Genomic DNA, 23,730 nt, shown 5'->3' on the forward strand with positions numbered 1-23,730 from the left:
CTGAGAAGGCCTTCAAGGTGACAATTCTTCATACTCTCACCTGGGGTTGCTTGGTACCCTAAAGTAAAACAGTTTATACCCCAAATGTTATTTACAAAGAGATTTGTCTTGAATGATCATCCCATCTGTAATACTGGGGGCTTTAGTAACTAGTTACTGTATACAGCAATTATTTGGTGGCCTTGGAGGTAAAAAAGTCCATTGGACTTCACCTTTAAGAGCCATATATGTATGATTACAATTGTATGTTTCTGTAACAAGGACTAGTCTGCTCTACATAATGCATATTTATATATGAGAAGTTATCTCAGGTTTAACTGCATTATGTATGGTCCTTCTTGCAGGAGTAATCGACAAGCGTTGTCAAAGACAAGCGTCTTTGAAATTCCGTTGAAAGCTTCTGCTTCTTACCTAAGCACACCCTTAACATTACACAGTAAAATATTTTTTGCTTACTCGATATTTGCTCATTATTGTTGTCCACCAGCATTGTCCTGCGCTGCTTAAGATTAGAGTAATTGAGTCTGTTTTCACATCTGTCATTGAAACCTTTTGTGGTTTTTGAAGCTGTCCAGCTCGTAGGAAGATACTATATTCATTCCTTATTCTCTGTTTACATTCCAACTAAAGAGAATACATGTGTTTTGTGTACTCTGGCAACAGCTCTTCTAAAAGGGAGGTGTCCGATCCATTTGTTTGAAAATGGAATTATATTAGAATAACATGCGTGTTTTTATTAAAACTTGTAGGTGTTCTTTTTGGATTTTGAAGCGCCCGTCATCACAGTTGATGACAAATTGATAACATTTTAACAGCTAGTGAAAAGAAGTCTCCCAGAAAGATCGCGTAGCGTGTTCATGGTAGGTCAATGACTTTGAAGACCTACTTTCTATTAATTATCAACAGCAGGATCTGAAACTTGGTAACTTTTCATGAGAACTTTTCCCTTTTCATGAGAATGGCGCAATTATATATTCATTAGGGTAATGAACTATAAAACATGGTTTGGAAAACATGACAAATCCCTTTTCTGAAATCATTTTATGGTGGCTTATAGTCATGTGATTGTATGGATATGTTCATACGCGTTAGGAGAAATCAGTAGATTAGAACTTTTATGTTGGTTTTCTCAGCCTTTTCACTGACGCATCGTTTCTGTATGTTTTGTTATTTGCATTACCTGTTTCTTATATAAACCATACAAATCCATCAGATAAACTGGAGCTAGCCTACTGCATTGCCATATTACTATATTCATTAAGGGTGCCGTTCCGCTTACACAAAACATTCCTGGCACTTTCTAGAGTATTACGTGAATAAACTTAAGGAAAATGCCATTTTCATTCACACAAAGACTACATGGAAGCCTTTTAAAGGACAGCTGTAGTGAGGAAAAAAATGTTTCTTAAAATTCCTTTAACACCAATAACAACATAATTGCAGTAAAACTTTAATGAAGGAAATGCCTTTATCCCTAGCTCGTACACTCCCCATATAGCATCTTGGGTGCATCCATATTGCATAAGGTATCGGTTGATCTGACCGAAATTTGCGAATCCCCAGCTGTATGTGACGTTTTGAACATATGTGGTGGCCATTTTTGTTACTGGCGCGTGACATTACTTGAATAGTGGAGGTGATGTGGTTAATTGGTGGCAGTGGCACAAAATGGACTCGTAATGTCCGAGACAGGGACGCACATCTTTGGTTGAAAGGAACCGATATATCCTTGCAGGGTGTGTCCAGGGCTACCCGCCAACATCAGTAGGTGGTCCCGCTGCTGTCATAAGAGATGGGCAGGGAGTGTGGCATTTCAGGACCCCGTTCCTGTGACCTGGTGGATTCGGGTGTTTAATTGTCTCCAGGCAAAACCCGTAGAATTCCCAGGTATGTATATGGGGAGTGTGAGAGCAGGAAAAAGGTATTTCTTATATCCTTTCATTAAAGTTCTAAAGCACCTATGTATTTGTGTTTGAGGGCTTTCAAGATTTTTTGTTTCCCCATTACAGTTGTCCTTTTAAGAAGCTTTTTAAGTTTCTATGGCAACAACCTAGCAGTACATGTTCACGGGAAGGGGTTAGACATCTAGCAGTACCTAAGAATCGCATTTCTAAGTCTGATTTAAACGGTATAAATGTTAAATTCGGCAGGTGGAACATCTTTGAACTACATACACCCATGAGCTGGATTATTTTATTTTAACTTGGAACTTGCATTTAGTATTTTTTTTCAAATAGTTCTGATTAGATCTGCTGTCTAATCGTAAGGGCGGGCAGTCTTTTCTAACAGTTGATTGCTAGGTCCAGGTATTATCTTTGGATAGTTTGGTCACCATGGTGTCTCTGCCTATTCCTCCTGATACATCACTAATCAGTCTGTTGGGATCCTTTACCAGACTCTATAATGACTGAGAAGAAACTGACAGTAGAGTTGGCAACAGAGTTTGTGGTTTTTAACGCCACTCTTCAACATGAAGAGCTAACACCAGCAGGTTTATCCAGCAGGGATGGCCCTGTATAATGCATAATTTAATAAATGAGGAGACTTTGGAGAGATCTCACTGTAAACACATTATACGGGTTCAGCCAAGCACTTTCTGCATCAGAATCTCGCTGTGGTTGGCCCTTTGTAAAATATAGTCAAGTAGCTGAAACACAACTCTCCCTTTAGTGAATAGACCTCAATATTTTGCTCCATTGAAACACACTTTCGCTACAATGTTATCTTGTAATATATTTGGGACTATTTTGTACTGCGTTTTGCATTACCTGTCACAATACCTTAGAATGTAAATGATTTAACCTATTATTTGCACTTTAGTGTGTTAACGAATAGAACATAGCTTTGACTATTTCCTATGTTCTTTGTGAACCCAAAACATATCTGTATTTCACCAAACTCCCTGTTTGAAGGACAGATGAACATAATGTCCTCCAATAAAAAAAAATAAAGTATTTGGCTCACCTGAGCGCAGGCAATGAATAAAAACCTGGATTTGGACCAAGGACCACAAATACATTGTTCTAAAAATTGGCCCACTGCCTTTATTCATCAGGGTCTCCCCAGCTTGCTTTGCAAATTTACTGTTTTATTTTAACGCTTTTGCAACTTAATGTCCGACGCCTGCATTATAATTCACGGGGTCCTCGCAGCCTACTGGATCCACCACAGGTCCAATATTCAGGATAAGGATTACCATTTACATAGAAAACTCTTTTTCCCGTTATTTGATTAACAACTGGCAACTCTCCCCTCATCATCCAGAGGTTGTTTCTCCTTAAAAACCCACCACTCCAACCAGGACAGTAACCACTAAGAATAATCACCAGGTTCTGTTGCTGATTCTCTAACAATGTTACGTTTAATCTGTACCCTACCTCTTAAACCGGGCTGTTTAATTGTTTTTGACACTTTGTTTCTTTCACCACACAGATCTAGCCGCTCTGTTGTAGAGTTTGACTGGGAATATAACCCAACAACCGAGCAGACAAATCATACCAACCGTCTGTTAGCGTGTCCAGAAATATTGGGCAAATAGATCCACTTAATAGACAACAGCAGTTGATTTCTTCTGTAGTCCACTAAAGGTCCAATAATGTGAAGATCTTTCGACAATTTAGAAAATGTTAGGTTTTTTATTACTATGCATGTCGATAAAGTTGGTGTTCCATCTGTTCTGTCTACTCTGCTTAGTTAAATACTTTAGTAACTCAATGCACCTTCAGAGACCTCATTCCTAGCACTTTTATATTCCCAAACCTTTTCCAGAAATCGTTTATAGTCCTGTCAAATTGCTGCCTCGTTGATAATGTTGTCCTGTCATAGATGAATGCATAAATGATTTTGTGTTTTTGCACATAAGCCTTCAGGTCAAGTGATGAGTCTGCTAAGCTTTGCTTATCAATCAAGAGAGTATAACTTAATGTGTGGGAAAGCAGTTTTAAAGGATCCGTCAATACATGATTATTTGTTGTTTAGAACAAATGCCTTCCTCCACCTAAGGGGAGTGTTTATAAGCATGAAATCTTTAGGAATATTTTTTGGGTATTTACATATTTTAGTTGGCATAGGTGAAAATTGGGAGGTGGGAAATTCTTTCTGCAGGCTCCACAGCTTAACTTTGGCTCCCAGAAAATGGAAATAAATGTTTGGATCCAAAGCGCATTCCCTTCCCATAACTCTGTGATTTACAATGACTTACTCCCTAACTCTTCATTTGAAAGAAAAAAAAAAAACTATGAAATTCAGCTTTGAGTTTAGTAAATAAAATGTAGGACCCTTTTGTATGGTCTATAACCTAGTTCCAGTTGTGTGTTGCACACCTTTTTGGTTACGCTGGCTTAAGGTAGAAGATAAGATGCTTTCTCATCATAAATAAGTCAAGCATCAGAAAATCAAAACTGATTGTTCCTTTCATCTTACAGCTTTTATCACCGCTAAATGAATGTATTAAAACTAGATATTGCTTGTGCTTTTTGTTTCTCAGTTGGTGTCATTGGTTTGAAGACATTTAAGCTATGTTCGGGTTTTGTCTTAGGCGCTATGGCATCCGTTTCCTCCAAGACACGTGATTTCTTGTGTTTAGTTTGAATCCTGATACGTTTTTGATCTAGAACATTGCAAAAGTATTCCCACGGTATGTATTAAAAATAAAAAAAATATTGTTTTTTTTCTATAGAGGTTAGGGGCCACATCAAAGGGCAGATATCGTTGCTATCTTGTTATAGCCAAGAAAGAGATCTGCATCACATTTGGTGTTGATTGTGAAGCAGTGGCTCATGGGATTTGCCAAACAAAATGCTGAAGTGAATATTTTGAAAGAAGATTTGATTCTGCATAAAACGAGAGGATCATTTATGCATCACTTGGTGACTTAAAGGTAGACATTTGTGGCAAGTAGTTAATGGACATAGTATTTGTATGAATAATTAGAAGGGTTGTTATTAACATTTTTTAAGAAGCTGCTCCATGCTATTTTGACATTGAGGTCAACTGTAGATGTCCACCTGTCCTCCAGGGAAATGGCCTACTTTCTCCCTGAGGAGAGAAGAAGAAACATTGTCCAGTTGAGGTTCTGCAGCGCGGTCCTTCATAGGTAGCAGGATTAACCAATGAATAAGATTCTACATTGACTTATGACTTTGGATGTTTAATATAGTGTTGTTTTTATGTGTTAAATATAATTGATCCTTTTTAATGTAAAGCCATAGTTATCATGCAGTATCTGCGTTGACAGTGACAAAATCCCAGATTTTTTTATTTATTTTTTTACTATGATAATTCTACTTATCATTAAATTATTTCTACAAATAGGGGTGGCATTCTGGCTAAATATTTGAAGAAAATTGAATGTGGATGAGACGCAGGATGTTCAGTAACGCTTAAGAAGAAACCCAGTTCGGCCCTTTGCAAAGCAGAGGTTCTCATACATTCATTCGCAACCGCTTGTGTGAAATCCCTGATCAGTGACTCCTTTTCAACACAGCCCCTCAACATTATTGATGTCCGTAAAAAAGAAAGTGTTACATTCGTCCAAAATCCTATGATTTCATTTAGTTCTGCTGTCATGTAATATGAGTCAGTGGCTCTTAATTGGGTGGTAACCATAGTTACTTGTATAGACACTTGTAAATGGATCTGCTTTTTATCAGCGTGTTTCTTTCCAGTAATCCTTACTTCTGGCTTCCTGCCATAGCAAGACTGCTGTCCTATTGCAGGAGTTGAAGTGGGGTGGGGGTGGAGGGGTCACCCTGTCAACATAATCTCACCTTGGATTCATTTGAGGTTTTCAGTCCCAATGATTTTGGCACTTAGCTCGGCCAGCACATTTGTACTCCATCATTATGCTAGTTTTCCGTTGCGCTCTCCTGCTATTGGAAGGGGTCCACTAAACCAGCGGCCCCCTGGTCCATCTCAGTGAGAAGCCAAGAAATATGTCTGCTGGCTTATCCCTGAAAGTATAGTTCATATGTTTTCGTGCAAGCATGAAAGTAGTTTTGTGGGAAGAATGAGCAACCATCTTGCGAGTGGGTCAGTACAGAGAATATCTATTTGTGAAATTGTCAGTCATTTGGAAGACAGCCTAAGCATCTTGTGGAAAACTAGGTTACATTCTTAAAAAAAAAATAGATATTACACACAATACTGAAGTGCTGATTAAAATACCCAGTGGGAAAAAATGGTGTAAATGCATGTGTGTATAAACAGAGCTTTTAGGATGAGATGTACAAATAGTGCCGACAAAGCAACTATTAACGTTCGTAGAGCATTCGTAGAACATTGAATATTGTAGGAGCAGATTGGGTCACACTTGCTTAGATATTTTACTAATTTGAACAGTCAATGATCAGAAGTTTTGCATTTTGAAGAGTTTTCAAGAATGATTCGCACATCAACACTGGGAAAGAACCTACTTTTACATATAGACAAACTGGCCTAGAATTCCAGTGGGTAGTCTGTTTTTTGTGTGTCAAAATGCCAAACCTCAGGATAAACTGACATTTTGATCATTTAACAGGAATACGTGCCCCTCTAGGGTTGACATGCCTTTATACCATGCCCCTATTACATTGGTGGTATTTCTACTGTAATCCATGGGAATTTGTGATGGTGTTTTATTTTCCCTTTCATGCTAAATGTAATATTGCGTTTTTGTTGATAGTCTTACTTACTCATCCTTGCACTCAGTCCTGGATAGATAAAACACCTAACGAAGATGTATTTTTCTTAAAAATGTATTTATTGAAATACATACAAATGCAGAACCCCCCCTGCCTATACTGTATTTTCCTTCTCCTTACAGTATGAGTGGTTTTCTCACAAAGCTTAGACATCAATAAATTTAAAGGCAAGAATTAACAGGGGGTCGTGCCAATGCTTTTTGAATTTTGTGCAGTTCCTATACCTGGTTCACAGGAGATTTTCGGGTGCCAAATGCGGACAGTGTTCCACTGCAGTTCTGTTTGTGCTTTCACATATATATGAAGATCAAGCGCCTTAAGGACATCTTACTGGGTCTTACCAGCTGTTGCCAACTCACATACTTTGGGTCATATCTTATTCCCACTTATCACAGTCTTACAATTTCTGATCTGCATTTTTTTGGTTATATTAATACAAAACCCTTCTCTCTTTTGTTTAGTGAAGTTTTTATTCTGTGGTTTTATAACTTTTTTTTTTGGTCTTCTGTCACACACCCAACCACTCCTCTTGTTTCCCTTGTCTTTGAATCTGTCTGGGTTACCTTCTTTCCTAGCTGTAGCCAGCCATTGTCTGACCGAGTAAACAAACTTTAATGACATAAGAACCCATTTCCTTATACCAAGCACATACTCATTCTTTGGCTACAGTGCGTATTTGCAAAGCATTTTCTGTCTGTACTCTTTAAACATTAGAGTCGTAATAATATCCTGAATAATAGTCTTTTGTCCCGTATCAGACTGTGGCCTTGTGTCGCATGCGATCTCCAAAAGTTAAGTGAGCTGGTAACCTGCTAAGCTGCCATCTCTCTTAGAAGAGTGAATGACAGCTGTCCTATTGACCACAAACCAAAGGATTGCTTTATGACCGATCCACAAGCATTTGCTCCGGTTCTGTAGTAATGTCATGCTCACAAGATATAGCAAGACTGTAGAGTGGAGCATGGATGCTGAACCCTACATTTTCAGATGCAGATTTTCTGTCACATGTTCAAAACGACTGATGCCACCTGGACAACTTTCAGGATCCCACTCCACCTTACATATAGAACAATGATAATAGGACCATGCATTGAACCTGGCTGACATCAGTCCACAATGGACAAAAGTATGCAAAAGCGAACAGAATGTTTTCAGTTCACTAGGGGAGTCCAAGGTTCTCAAAAAAAAAAAAGCCAGAGGGCCACCCAGAGCCCTTTATGAAGTTGAACCCTTCTGTACGTTACGCATCTATTGAATGTTCATCTCTTGAAAGATATAGTGTTAGGCTAGTGTTTCCCACAATGATGGCCTTGTTATAGTCCTCTCAGTTTCCCGGCCTGCAGTGAACCCTAAGTAACGCAGCCAGTGCTAGAAGAGGAAGCAATGTCTTAGCTCACTCCCTTGATACTGTAAGGGTTACTGACCCTTTAAGAAGAAAAATACATGAAAAGCCCTCTTTTTTTGAACAGAATTGTTTGTGTTTCCAAAACATTGTGACTTCCTGTTGGAGGCCCTGAGCTCTTTAACTGCAACATCTGCTCCTATGCTATATATAGCCGAGAGCACTTCCTTGAGAAAGCGCGCTGTATATTTAAAGTGGTGCTTCTTCCAAAATTGTGTAAAATAAGGAGGTCCAGTCCATTGAGAACATTTTAGGATTAAATAGACTATGTTCGGAGTTCTTATGGCAAGATATACGTTTCATTTGGCCCTTTTACATCATTTAATCTTGAGGAGTCTTGTAAGAACTCCATGAGTTGCTCTGGGTGGGATGGAGGGGTTGAGTGTCCTTGAACAACTTGTAGAAGCACTTGATCTTGTTTGATTCATGATTTGGTAAATGTACTTCTTAGCTTCTAATTAACTGATTTTTTTTCCACTGCAAACCAGCTCGGAATTGCCAGTTCACCTTTAATAATAGACTTTTGTGTTTTGGGCTAATTTTTAATACTTTAATAGTTCATGTATGCAAAGGAGGGTTTAAGGGGGTTGAAAACTGAGCAGCAGTGGCACCAGTTGAATGTGATAATTGATCGGTTTCCTTTCGCCCACATGCCTGAATCTGTTTCTTCTTCTCTAGATTTGTCATCCGCTAAAAGGAAATTTGCTGGATCGCTGAACGAATTCAAATTCCAGTGCATTGGTGATGCAGAAACAGATGATGAAATCTGCATTGGTAAGAAAAAGAGGTCTCTTACCTGTCGCTGTCCAAGGTCTCCCTAAGGAAACGCTTGTCTAGGCAGCATTACTATTCCATTTTGAACTTCCATTCAGCTAAAAAAAATATTTAGCTTTTTACAGATTCCTGGCTTAGTGACAGTGCCATCTTAATCCAGCATTACATTATCCAGAAACCTCTTGATTTGTGCCAGTATTCTGGACACATGTTGATGTTTCCAACGTCGTAACTACTGCTTTGGCCTGATTTCCGCAAGTCCTAAATGGATGTTTTTCTTACTTGCAGATATTAATTCCGGGCAAAATTTTAACTCAATACAGGCCTGTCTTTTGACACCAAAATACCGGAATCAATTAATTTAAATTGGTATTTTAATCTGTGTATAATTTTAGATTACTTAGTGGCATTTATTTGTATACATGAAATGAAATATGGCATAAACTTTTATTTTTTTTTTCAATGTAAAATGATCAATAGCGATTGGTTGCCAATAACATTTCGAAGCAGGAGATTAGCACTCCCTAACATAAAAATAAATGGATCCAAATTACAACGAACATAAAATTAAGTGCCACGACATGCATAACAAAATGTTCCGTAGGTCAACATGTTGTGTTTGTTAGGTTCCCAGTCTCAATCCAATGGGATGACTACTTACAATAAGTGGGATTCATTGCCAGAGATGCGTCTTATCACATGTAATTTAATAGCGGTCCTTTCATAGATTGCAAAAGAAAATAAATTATGTAAAAAAAGAGTATTTTATTTTATTGTAAGGACTTATTACAATAATTGATTTAATAGTGTCCTGCATTGAATCCAGCCCATTGTACGGACTTGTACACACGTTTAAAAGTATGTGATGATTTTTTTTTTTATTCTATAGTTTCGTGTTTACTTACACTGTTTCAGATCTTCACTATGTTAATTCATGATTGTTTATGGATGCTGAATTTCGAAGTGGTTTTAAACCAATACCAGACCTCGCACCGTGAACAATGAGAAATGATTAAAAAGGGCCATTGCTATTTGCCGCAGTATTGCGGCATTTGAGTGTTTCACTGTTTAAAACCAATATGACATCAGGATCGTGAAGGCTTGGTTAATGCCTTATACCTTGAGGCAATCAATCAGAGGAGCGCGAGTGCCGACACAAGGAGGAAGTTATCAATATGACTGCTGTATGCAGACATCCCTTTCCACTTCAATGCATTGTTCTGATTTCCTTCCATTGCTGTTTCAGCGAGATCCCTGCAGGAATTTGCTGCTGTATTGGGGAATCTTGAAGACGAGAGAATGCGGATGGTAAGTGGTCCCAGAGATAAAGCTATTGCCTGCAAAACATTATGCAGAGCAAGCAATGTTTACCCCTGTCATGAGAGAATGCTGTAGATGCTCAGTGGTTACGCAAGGTAGAAATGATTTGCCAAGCTGTGTGTTTTTTGTTTTTTTATTTTATGTAAAGACATTACAAAGACAAATTATAATTGTAATATGAATTTTTGTAGGTAATGAGATTAACCCACACTCTGATACCCAATTTGCCCAAATGTTTGCAAGATCTTGGTCTACATAGAGACCTGAATCATATCATGGCTGGATAGTATAGAAACATCCTTTTAGACCATAAGATTTTAGAATTGTAGATAATCTGAACAGATGTGTGTTTTTATATTTTTTTTGTCAGATTGAGAATGCTGGAGAAGTTCTTATAACTCCACTTGAGAGGTTCCGTAAGGAGCAGATTGGTGCAGCTAAGGTAAGCAGCACGTGGTGTTCATTTATTTTCCTTAATTGAACATCAGCTACATATTTGCATGTATCAAATGTACAGTATGTCTATTTTGAAAACAAATATTTTGCCGCAATTTTTAAGCAATCTGAGACAAAACTATAAAAAAAAACTTTTTTTATGGTATAGCTCCTCTGTCTGACTTGTACCCCAGGCATCCAGAATTCATGCTGAATCACAGATTTCATGGGGCAAATGCTCATATTGTAAATTGTATACAGCAACACGGTCTAATGATGGTTGCCAATTATTATCACTATACAAGAATAATGAGTTGAATAGGTTGGTTGGTGAGAGGCCCAGCTGGATTAAAGGAAGAGGGAGGAAGGTTGGTTGAGAGATCATGTTTTGGTAGTGAGAACATGTCTGTGTGTGGCACGTTTTGCCTGGCTCATGTGGTGGTGGTTCTCAGAGCTTCACGCATGCTTACATTTTCATATAACTGTGGGAATTCACAATTCAGACTCCGTTCACAATGTTAATGGAAATGATCTCTTGCTAATAAGGTCTTCTATCTGTTACCCAGTCCATCGGTTTGCTCTCTTAATATCGGATTCCGTTTCCTAACTGTTATGAAATTGGTTGACCTTTCAATTTCTTTTTTTTTTGGTAGGAGGTGAAAAAGAAATATGACAAGGAAACTGAAAAGTACTGCAGTGTGCTGGAAAAACACACGAACCTTTCATCCAAGAAGAAAGAAGTTCACTTGCAGGAGGTGAGGTTTATGCGGTGGCACCGTTTCTAAATGGGAGACCGCACAGGGACGCTGTACCTGCCTGAGCACGACTGTGATGAACGGGTACCGAAGAGGACTTGGACATTTCTTGGTCTGTTTGTGATTGGCAGATCATGTGGTGGCCCCTGTACTTTTCTGCGCACATTTGTTATTGTCGGACCTTTCAGCTTCTTGGATAATCTTATGTGCTCTACTGGCTCTGTCGGATGGCAGTTTTATTAGACACGTCATACAAACCAATAGCTAGACAGCCCTGTTTTGTATAAACAATGCATATCTTTGCATCGGTAAAACAAAAGGGCGCATTCCTCTTCCGCTGAATTAGGTTTCCCTTAAAATAATATGTTGGGTAGTTTTCTGCTCCTTTTACAATGCTTGTAGAGTGCACGAGCCTTTCCCATCTCCGTGCACCCACGCATTCTGTCTTGTAGCGGGCCTTTACGTTAATGACACGCGCCGTTCGTAGCAGAGTTCGTTGGTGGAACCACGGGTGATGCCACTGCCCCTTTACACTTCTCTTACTTAAATATTATACAGATAATGACTAGATCTGTTTAAAAGAAGCATATGTTTCCGATTCGTTAGATCACTAAAACAAAGATGTTTATGAAAGCCCCCCCCCATCTTTGTCCATGAAGGACCAACTACTCCTAAGTTTACCCTTTATTTTATTTTTTTTACATTTTTTTTGCCTTTTCGGGGTAACTCCATGAGGTGCTGGCTTTAGATATTTCTTTCCCGGTTATTAGCCGGCCTAAGTGAATCATAGCATGTAACATAATGAAGGCCGTCTGCTTTGGCTGTCTGGCCTGCACTTTGTATCTGACTATAAAGGTTTAAATAGATAGGCAGATAAAGATGTGACTCACTTTGGAGCTCGCACAGATGGTAAAACATTTAATGGATTTCCACAGCAGTAGCCGTTCCACAATGATTAAGCACTTTCATTCTTCTTTTACTTTTTTAAATGACCTTTTATGTTTTTATAGCCGATCAACTGAACATGTAGAGAAAAAGCTGCAGAATTTTGAGGGCTTTTTGTGGTAGCTTAAGAAAGAAACATACTTTTGTACTAAATGGATGAACAGTCTTATTCAAATTATTACTAAAACACGGTTTTCAGATAAGTGCGCTTCTTTTGCAGGAAGAGCTTGGCTGACCCTGTATGATGTATAGTTAAATGAGATTTTTCTCCCCACCCAACATCCATTCTTGCTGGAGAAACTTGGCAGTTTTGGCCATTTTTAATGACGTTGAAGCAAGGCTGTGGTGTACTAGTATAGTGTATTTAATTTATATAAATGTATTCATGCCACTTACAGGGTAAGACACAAAAAAAGATTTGTGACAGATTTAGGCTTTTGACTGTGTCTGCACACAGTGTGTTTTAGTTGTTTATTAAATACTGTCCTGTTCCTGAGTAGAATTTACTCTGCTGGCTAAACTTCTAATTTGTGAACAACACAAAATAGTTTCGGTTAACCTTCTATTTTAACATATATTCTTCATCTTCATTGATAAATATTGCTGACAAAACCAGGCCAGGGTCTCTCAGTTGTCTCTCAAACCTGTTCCTGAGTAGTTTAATACAGTTTCCCATTTACTCTACCGCCCAAACCTCTACTTTGTTAAAGTTGGTAAAATAATAAAAATAATTTTATTGATAAGTAAATATTAGTGACAAAACCTGCCCAGTTCCCTGCTACTACTACTGCTGCTTCTCTTTGACCGTCTTTACTCTGGAGAAGCCTTTATTTTAATATTGAGGACATTCGCTGCAGTCATTCTTGCTCCAAGGAGCTGCATGTGCCTATCATCATTTTCAACCTCCAATCTACTTTGTTGCTTTGTTTTCACTTGCAACAGAGTTGAAAAGATACTCACAAACAAAGATACTTCACCACAAATGGAAGCAATGCATGGATAGCGCGTTCTCTTCTCTTTTGTGTAGAAATCGCACATCAAGGGAACAAAATTCTGTAATTCGGGAGCAAAAGATATGTTCCATGAGAAATCAATCGGTCTTCGGCTGCAGAAATTCATCTTGACAATCATCAGGAACTTTTTCAACTGCCAATGGATTCTGCACTTAATCCAACTCTTCATCACTCAGTTCAGGAAATACTGGCTTTTTTTATCTTGATCTTTTCTTCCAATTTTCCGGTTTGCTCATGAAAGCTTTCAAGAAATCAATGAAATTCCGTGATGTATTTCTTCCTTGCATCTGAAGATTTAGTTTATTCACTTACTCCAAAATGTCACCCGAATTGGCAAAGCACATGATCAATTCCTCACCATTCAACCCTGAACTTCAAAAAAATAATTTAGCCCATCTCTAAGCTCAGATGCTCGCTCAGTTATATTTTCTCTGGAAAGCCACGCAAAAGAAGCAAATGATGACCTGCATCCATGGCAATAGATTGTAAGCTCCTTTGAGCAGGGCCCTCCTCACCTGTTGTCTCTGTAAATCAGATTATGTTACATACTACTTATGTCCTGTCTACCCATTATACAGCGCTACAGAGTTTGATGGTGCTATATAAAACAATATATAACTGCTTGAAAAGTATTGAGAGCTCCTCAACAAAAATTCACAAAGGTTAACAAAAATATCTTCCCTTTTTACAGCTCCCTTTTTCACACTAATGTGTAATCAATAACATAAGCTTTTGTCTTCAACACCCATCCGTACAGCAGCCACGGACATTATCCCACAAAAGATCTTCTGATTCAAAAGAAACATTTTCCAAAAAATCTGAGTCCTTGGTAGTTGTTTTACGAGAACAAAAGAGAAACGCCTCTTCAAATGAACCTGAGTGAACAGCAACCGGGAACACAATGTCACATCTGTCAATGTATCAAGCTGAATTGAAGATAAGACTTGATATCCTGCACAACTTGGTCCTTGATGTCAATGGCCATGTTGCAGATTCTCCTTTTGATTGTTGCAAGTTTTCCCCCCAATCCGTTTCCCCAAACAGTTCCCACCATTTTAACTGCGCAAGATTTGATTGGAGTTTCCCCAATTTCTGTGTGTTCTTGGAATACCCCTGTTGAATCCAGCTTCATCTTTTTGAGAGCGTTCCCATGATGTACAAAAAAATCTTTTGTCCTTCTGTTCAGGATGAACATTCTGCAAATGTTGCTTCAACTTTCTTGGCTTCATAGAATATTTTGATTTTAATTTGAACTGTGCTATACAATAAAATATCACACCTTATTGTATAGCAAAGATTGAATTACAGATTACGTGATATAGATTCCGTACAACTTGTAGAATTGCATTTTGTAGAAACTCCAGTATTCCTCCCTGAAACCTCTGCGTTAGGCCAGTGAAGCCCCTGCGTTAGGCCAGTGAAGCCCCTGCGTTAGGCCCCTGAGACCACACACTGGGTGCATGGTTTCATGATCACAGGCTTATACTAAGATTAATGTAACCAGAGTCCTGCGGTCTGTGAAAAAGCTCTGAAGACGTTCTACTAAATGACAACCGATATTTATTCAACTAAGATGAACGGTAACAGGTACATCACATGACCAGTCCAAGATGGCCATTTCTATTGCCTAGATACATGACCGTAGTTCTAATGAATCTTACCTGGACATGCCTGATATTAGACTATGTAAGTAGCAGCACAATTCCAGTTGAACTAAGTGCTGGTTGCTGAACCGATATTGCAGAACAATTTTTTTTTTTTTTTTTTAACGTTCTTTATTCAATTAAACAGTAACTTTCCAGTAAGACTGAATATGACCTCGAACTCCCTTCTCTTGCGAAAGCTGGACACCTATGTTGCCCTGCTTAATGTATAGCTAGTGTGGAGAGATCTCGTTGGCTATACATCATGCAGGGTCGGCTCAGCTTTTCCTGCAGGGGAAGCTCGATGGAGTTGATGTTTTATAATGCATCACCAAGTCAGGGAGCTGGACTTTACATCCTGTAGACTCCCTGTTTAGTGAGTAAACCCCTGCCTGTGCATGTGTATACTTATTTTGTGTAGAATGGCCGTCACAAATGAGTGTAAAATCACATTATATTTGGACAGTTCAAGATACAAGCCATGTGCATTCCCAGACACCTCGCCTGTGTTTTCTATAGCTTGACCTTGGACAGCTGCCCTGTGCAGAAGGCTGTGCACCGAGTCTTCCCATAACCCGGGAATGAATGTGGAGTTGTGCAGTGCACTTGGCAGTCGCTGTATGCAGGCTGGTTCAGGGTAAATTCCAGCTGTTCACTTCCCTGGGAGCGCATCATGGCACAGGCCACGTTTAAAGAGCAGTAGATCTAATCCCCTATTAAGTTATTGGCACGTCGTCTGCATTCTTTTTGGCTGGAGTTATGTTCCAGTGCACAGCAGATCTCTGCGTGCATGAATTCCTTCCATGAACATGATGTATCCTGTAGTTCAGGGGGGTTAATCTATTTTGCTAATTAAGACACATTGCAGTGTTTCTCCTTTGTACATCTGGACAACTATATGATATAGACGTCCTGTACATCAATTTTCATACTGACGCCATGTAAGAACTTTGTGGGTTTATAAAGAAAATTAATTGAATATGAAACCCAAAGGATGAAATAAGTAATTAACATACTTTTAAGGTTCAGGTTTCATTTGTCTTGTATAACATGGAGCACTGGCAAAAATGAAATAAATTAGAATATCCTAATTGTTTTACTTTGCCTATTTCTTGCTTACCATGTCTTTTTTTAAATGTTAGTGCTGCCACCTAGTGGGGAGAGATGAGTAAGCAGAGACCTGCTTCTGTATGCTGTAGCTGAAGGAACATTTACATAGCAGGTGCAAACGGGCTATAGACTGCCTTTTAAATACCCTGTGCTATGTGCACAGACCTCTGTGCTCTAGAGGTCTGTGTCCGCATTCTTCCATTCTCCTGTTTAAGACCTTCATCAAACTTTGTCTCCTATTTCAGGCGGATAGCCAAGTGGACCAGATGAGGCAGCATTTCTATGAGGTGTCCCTGGAATATGTCTTGAAGGTCCATGAAGTCCAGGAACGGAAGATGTTTGAGTTTGTTGAACCGGTAAGTTTTCCTCAATGCAGTTCTCTGAGCCCCTCAATAATAGCTATGTTGCAGATATTTAACAGAACAAGGGAAAATATAGAAGTAGCTCCAATTTAAGGGTGGAAGAACATTTTTTTATTATTATTGTCTGTTTGTTTGCCATGAATATAAGCAATAGGTTTGCACCACATTTTGGGCTGAATTAACACAGCTGTCTTTATTTTTCTGCCAGTGATACACGTTCTCCGTCCTAAGCTTTTCCTTGTGCTCATTATTAGTAATCTAAATGGCTGTACATGTTCATATCCTCTGCTAGATGGGCATGGTTCAGCTGGTCTCTGTATAGTCGGTGTAATTGGGTTACATTGATCTTGCAATATTTGTGTACCATTCTTATGATCCTTTATGGTTTGGAAAAGCTGGATTTATTTCCTCTAAATAAACAAAGATATCTAACCCTCCTGTTCTTATCGGATGCATTTCCAGCCAATGTTTGCCTAAAATTAATTTTTACTGCATGTTCAAGATGAGGTCTTCAGCAATTATTTATAGAGGCAATCTTGGACATCCTGTGAGTTTAATGTAGTGCACTACAGTGTAATTTGCAAACCTGGACATCTTCGATATCGCAATGCTTTATGAAGGTCTGTCCTCAGTGACCTCTGCAACACGGGCAGAACCGGCCTTGCATAACGGATAAACATTGTATGGTGGGTTCTTGGTGCGTTAACATGTCGTTATGCTTCACCATCACAATCGTCCTTCCAAGAGAAGCTTGCCAGCTTTTTTTTTTTTTTTCCCTATTTTTTTAGTGAATAGCCCAAAAGAAGAGTCCTTTAATTCCTTTCTGTCCTGGTTGCAGACATTAGTAGACCTAATCAAAGGTCAAAACCAGAAAAGCATGTGATCGATTGCAGGTTTCGGGATGTTAATATGTAAAAACAATCTGTATCCAGTGATATATTGCATTACTAATGACATTAACGGTCCATGGAGCTATAATGTCATGCTTTCTAGTCTTTGCACATCTCTGCATCTTAATGCATTGACCTCGCCATGGACCTGAAATGTACTTTACATTATAATACCATCATTTTGCAGAATAAGTAGTGATGTCAATAATTGGCATGATTTAAGTAATTCAGCATTCTATAGCCTTCTTCTCATCACAATGTTTCTTATGTAATTGCTCATATATACCACTTTTAAATGATGGTTGGTCAGGTAACATAGCATATTTATGTTCTCTTTGGTAATCCACATTTTAATTTCAAATTAAAGGACATTTGCAGCACTAAAACTAAAATAATCCGTATGTACCAGAAGAGGAACCTGATAGCAAAACCAAAAAGACTTTGTCATCGGGAGGTTTTAGTATCTTTTTGTCTTGATTGCTAGGATGAGAGCTGTCAACTTCTGTCCTACTATCCGGGTACCTGTTTTAGAATGGATCCTTGGTAGTGGCCACCAATCAAAGCTCCTCACATCATACTTCTCTGTGATGGGGGCAGCTCGGGTGCTATGTTTGCCCCTTGGGGTTGGATGGGCTGTATGATTCTTTCTTTAAAATATATTTTATGAGGGACAGCTGCAAGTGCCTAACGAAAACAGGCATCTGATGTTGGGTAATAAAAAAAAAAAAATACTTTGATTAAATACGTGACTAAATACAGATATGTCATCTATCAAAGAAAACATTTTATTCCAGTAAATGTTGGTTTTAGGGCATCCTTACAAAAAAAAAACATCCTGACCCCTATCTTGTAGGCCCTATCCAGTCCTGAGTTGACTTCTGGTTGTCTCCAACATATAATTGGGGGGTTTAGTAAATTAGTTTCTGCTATAAGGTGTAATTGTTGATCTTTGTCTACTGCTGACTTTACCATATTAATATTCATTGAATTCTTCTTGTCTCCCTTTTTATTTTTAGCTTCTCGCCTTCTTGCAGGGGCTCTTTACGTTTTACCATCATGGTTATGAACTGGCTAAAGACTTCAGCGACTTCAAGACACAGCTTACCATAAGCATTCAAAATGTAAGTGAAAAGACTGCTCGATATGGGTCTGTTCGTTATCCAACCAGCGACTCTAATAATTCCTTTGTGGACATTTAGTTAACTTTTCTAACTAGCTTTTCTTTTTGTCAAGCTACATACCCTTTATAACAATATTAAGTATTGCCTGGGAACTGTCCTGAGGGTTATACATTGTAGCTGAGCACACTAAATAATAAAAATAATAAGAAGAAAGATGTGTATGTGAAACTCACATGGTGAATATATCTTGGGAGCAGCTATCTTAGCTTCCTTTTCTCCAAATCTGCATCATCATAGTTATTTCTCCCCTGTGAGTGGATGACTGCTGACGAGTATGGATCCCACTCATTGAGCGTTCTGATGTGGCTTTCGATAATGTCGCTAGAGGTGAAGGCTTAACCCGTCTCTGGATTTCTCTCAGGGAGATGGGTTTATGTTGTATTTTAGTTCAGTAATCTGGCCAGGAACAGCAATATGGTATTATATTTCACATCATTGTAATATTCAAGCCTGGTCATGGTTTCCCCATGGCTGGATTTTGTAATCCGTTTGTAATATTTTTTTTTTGTACATTTTAACTGTGATTGCTGTTCCGTTGTTAGACGCGGGACCGGTTTGAAGGCACGCGTTCTGAGGTAGAGTCTTTGATGAAGAAAATGAAAGAGAATCCCCATGAGCACCAGACGCTTAGCCCTTATACCATGGAGGGGTATCTATACGTCCAGGAGAAACGTAGGTACCGTGTTGTGTGAGTTTAATAGCATTAGTGCCATTAAATTTAATGTTTAAATAAAAAAAAAAAAATGAATTATAGCTGGCCACTTAGATAAAATAATGAAAAATTACAGAACTTCCTATGGTGGTGTTGCATCTGGGTGAGTTCAAGAAAACCGGTTCCATCTTGAACTGGGTCCATTTGGAAAAACACAATAACTAGCGATTTCTACACGCACTTCGTTTTATCGGCTAAACCATTTTTCAGATGACAAAATCTTATATGGTAGCCAAGTGGTAAGTCAGTCCTGTTTGCCAAATAATAAAAAAAGAATAAACTACGGTTTCATATAAAGGCTAAATGTTAACTGTAAATATATATTTTTTCTTTCCTTAGCATACAATCAACAACATCTATATTCCTAACTGCTTACATTTTTTTTGGTTGTAGGGCACTTTGGAACATCATGGGTTAAACATTACTGCACTTACCATCGGGACACACGGCAATTTACTATGATACCATTTGACCAGAAGTCTGGCGGAAAAGCAGTACGTTGTCTGTGAAGCTCTCTATATAGACTTTAAGTCTATAGAACATAATTGAATATCAGTAGTTGTATAAGTCGGGATCTGAACTCACAGCATAGAGGCCATCTTTAAAAAATAAATATATATATATTATTGTTTTATATAGCACCTTCAAATTCCATAGATCTGTACAATGGGTGGACAGGACACAACAAGTAGTAGGTTTCATAACAATTTGATATATATATATATATATATATATATATATATATATATATATATATATATATATATATATATATAAATATAAATATAAATTAGTGGATTTATTAAGTTGTGTGCAGCTGGTCAATTGAAGCAAAAACAAATAATGCTAGAATGATAATGACCAAAAAGTATTTTAGAATTGAAATAAACATTGGAGATTCCGTTGCGCTATATGGCCATATACGCCACTGCGTCAAAGTACCCCATGTCTGACTAGTCCTATCTAGTTTTACATGGTTATATTGCGTACCAAGAAGCTTTGTATGAAAGGGCAGAATCCAGCTAATGCTTTCCTAATCTAATTTCTAATAAATTATGCTGTACTATTTATTCTAAAGTATGTTTCTTTTCTTTTTAGGGGGAGGAAGAGGTTTTTTGTTTGAAATCCTGTATACGCAGGAAAACGGACTCTATTGAGAAGAGATTTTGCTTCGATGTAGAAGGTGTTGATCGGTGAGTAAGATATATAGAACCTGGTGCTCCTTCGGAGGATCCCTTCCCAAACTGAAGCCACGGATTGATAATGATCTGACCGAACACTCTACGCTCTTCGTATTTAGTAGAATGAAGAAATGACCGTAATACATAAATGAACATGCGTCTCAACATTTAATGCTCCCGTTTAATCTGTTAAATTATTTGATGGAGGAACAAATGAACCCGCTTGGTTTATTTTGATCTTGCTGTATATGACACGTGGGAAATGGCATTTGCTCTGCAAACTTATTAGCGCTAAGTGTGGCTTCAGTAATTGAGATAATCCAGCTGTGAGAACGAAAAGGGAGATTTTAATACTCAGAGCAATTATAGAATAATACAAAGAACCCGGGAGCAATGGCTGTCAAAAAAAAAAGTAAAAAGCTAAAACCTTAATTTCATGCTTGTTCAAAAACAATAAACATACTAAAAAGTGTAGTCTTTTTCGGCCAAAATTTACTGTTCCCCAGGAGGATAGCGCAGGAGAATGTCAATCTTTTACCAGCTATTTGAACAAACTCCAGCAAATCTGGCTTCTAGGCGTGCATCATTGAGAAGCCATCAAGAAGAAACCGTAATATTTTGGCACAGCACCCTAGTTTTTTTTTCATGTGAGTGAGGGGATAGGTGGATAAGTGGAACAGCCTCCCAGCAGGTGTGATATAGGCTAACACCGTGAGGGAATATAACCATGCATGGGATGTCTATGAAGCTATCCTGAAAAACAAGGACTGAATCTCTACATCAGGAATAATAGGCAGACTCGATGGGCTGTTGTAACAATACATGGTTTTCCCTGCTGTCCCTAATAACAACTTACTACGCAGTGATGAGAAACTTAACACACCTTCTAACTGTAGCAACAGGAAGAATTACATCCTGCCGCGCACGAGCTCTAAATAGAGAAATAGATTTTTATGGAAACGTGACTTTTCACAGTTTTCCTATGAATTGCCTGAGCTGGGCAATCTTTACCTTCTGTACCAGTTTTGTGTTACAATTTATGTTTGTTGTACCCCATACTGTGTAAAGCACCGCATAAACTGTTCTATAAAATAACAGTTATTATTATTCTTTGTGTTCGAATCGCACGTCAGTACCATTTGTGACCTCTAGGTGGTGCTAGTGACCGAAAAGGATCTTCGTACGGTACAAAGAATTATTGAACAGTCCGATGGATAGTATTGGAATAATGGAACCACTCTTGCCTGCGCTCTTGCTTTTTTGGGGGGGCCTGAAGCTAAAACACATATGAGTCTTCTAATACATGCAGTGAGATTAGATACATGCTTAGGAAAAAAAGGAAAGACAATGATACAACATGGCAACGGTAATTCTAGTATACAGTGCTTCGAAATACAACAGGGTTATTTAACTTAATAAAATAACAATGTGATGGGTACAGCAATAGTTCTCTATAACATATGCCAATAATACGGGTCAGAGCTGCTGGTTCTGAGTACAGTGATGGTGGAGAAAGCATTAGGACCAAAGTACTCATTTGTTCTTCATTTCCTCAGTCTTTGTTGAGAAATACTGTTTTTTTTAGGTAACAAATGGACTACGTTAAATAAATAATTTAATTATTACATCACTTGAAAATAAACATGGAAGTCGTATCGGTCAGTTTGCTAAAAAAAAGAAAACTCTAGGCATGGTAATGTTTCTCCCGAAAGCTAATGTGTGATGAATTGCTTTCTTTTGTGGCTAGAGAACATTGATATAAGAATGCAAATAATGCTTTTGCACTATGCATGGGAAATATATGTGGAATCCCAAGCGCAGAAATGCTATCGCTGTTTATTAGGATGCATGCATTTGTCGTTTTGAGAATATTCAATGCTTCGGCATCCAGTATGCATAAACAATGGTTACATTTATTAGCATTTCTGTGTGCAGGGTTGTGTACAGGATTTCCTTGAGGTCCATTCTCTATCAAACATCTAGAGTCAGGGATATCTTTCATAACAATGTCCAAACTAGGCAGCATTGTACGAATATGACATTAGGGAGCCCCTTCTATGTTGGTGCAGAGCATGGTGTCTCGGTCCTTCATGATTCCAGATTAAGCTGCCTGGAGGTAAAGAAAAATCCTTCTCTGAGTACTCTGGAGTAACCCGCAGCAACAGACTGAATATTTAGGTTCTTCAGAGATTTGTTCGTGTTATGGTGACTGTTTTATGTCTTGTTCCTGTATAGCAGTACCTAGAATATGATTCTAAACGTCTGCTAATCTAAGCATGTCTTTATAACGGTTCTGGGGTGGATCAACTAAAATAAAGGTGACCATGGAAAAGCCCCTGATTGTTTCTAGATGATAACCTCTGATTAGAAATCTCCATGTGTTGGTATAGATTTACTGTCTAAATTAACTAAACGGCGTTCAGCACATTCAGGGTTCCTGATCAGTGCCCCTCACTCATAACTGTATCCCAGTGCAAAGATGCACCTAGTGCCTTCTATCACGTGTTCCGGTTCTCTGCTGTGTCCCAGGCGGCTGCCGCCATTCACACTCGTTATACTCCAGCATGTGTCTACATCTTTATATAGTCCTGGACCAATAAACTTGGTGCATGTTACTCCATGCTTATAATCCTTATACCCGGTTACCCTGGCACACAGAACAGTGTACTATAGATATCCCAATAGATGACAAGGACTGTGTCCACAGTGCTAGATGTTGGCATTCAGAGTCCTCATCCTCCCACAACCCCAGCTGGCTGCTCCGCATCACTAATGGAAAATCAGGAGATAAATTTCAAAACATGTTTTCTTGGCTCAAATGACAAGTGGACATCAGTAACGTAAGATGTTCATTTGATCTCAGGTGTCACAATCTGGTGCTAACCATCCCCTGCATATACATCAGATTCGTACAATATATTTTTGATGTAAGTTTTGATGTCGGCAATCTTTGTTTTATTTGTTCATACATTTATTATTTCTCGCATTTTGCATAGGCCGTCTGTCATTACAATGCAGGCTCTTTCTGAAGAGGACAGGCGTCTGTGGATGGAAGCAATGGATGGTCGGGAACCTGTAAGTATACATTTGAAACAACCGTCTTTTCGGCGTCTGTAGATGTGATCAAACAGCGATTATGCTAACTGCAGAAAGATACGTAACTGCTAAAGGTTCTTGAATCATTAACAGTTCCTATGATGTCATTTCCTTGTAGCCTTTTGATTTTAATAGGGCAAATGTGTCCTTTGTCACTGGATATTATTATGGTAAATCCTGATCAGGGGGAGATTCTGCTGATCCCTGTACATGATACTCAATAACCCAGCA

The 23,730-nt window shown here is 38.5% G+C and overlaps 1 protein-coding gene across 3 annotated transcripts in view; it reads left to right on the plus strand.

Moving 5' to 3' along the window:
- ARHGAP26 (Rho GTPase activating protein 26) overlaps window positions 1-23,730 on the plus strand; it is a 148,982-nt gene that overhangs the window by 30,465 nt on the left and 94,787 nt on the right. For all 3 annotated transcript variants that reach the window (XM_053462087.1, XM_053462088.1, XM_053462090.1), the window contains exons 2-11: window positions 8,761-8,856; window positions 10,103-10,164; window positions 10,547-10,618; window positions 11,265-11,366; window positions 16,323-16,433; window positions 18,346-18,450; window positions 19,053-19,182; window positions 19,616-19,716; window positions 20,321-20,415; window positions 23,400-23,478. In XM_053462087.1, the coding sequence (XP_053318062.1) occupies window positions 8,761-8,856; window positions 10,103-10,164; window positions 10,547-10,618; window positions 11,265-11,366; window positions 16,323-16,433; window positions 18,346-18,450; window positions 19,053-19,182; window positions 19,616-19,716; window positions 20,321-20,415; window positions 23,400-23,478 (953 nt within the window). The remainder of the gene's footprint in view (window positions 1-8,760; window positions 8,857-10,102; window positions 10,165-10,546; window positions 10,619-11,264; window positions 11,367-16,322; window positions 16,434-18,345; window positions 18,451-19,052; window positions 19,183-19,615; window positions 19,717-20,320; window positions 20,416-23,399; window positions 23,479-23,730) is intronic.

Source organism: Spea bombifrons, chromosome 4 (assembly GCF_027358695.1).
Source record: "Spea bombifrons isolate aSpeBom1 chromosome 4, aSpeBom1.2.pri, whole genome shotgun sequence".
NCBI classification, from domain to species: domain Eukaryota; kingdom Metazoa; phylum Chordata; class Amphibia; order Anura; family Pelobatidae; genus Spea; species Spea bombifrons.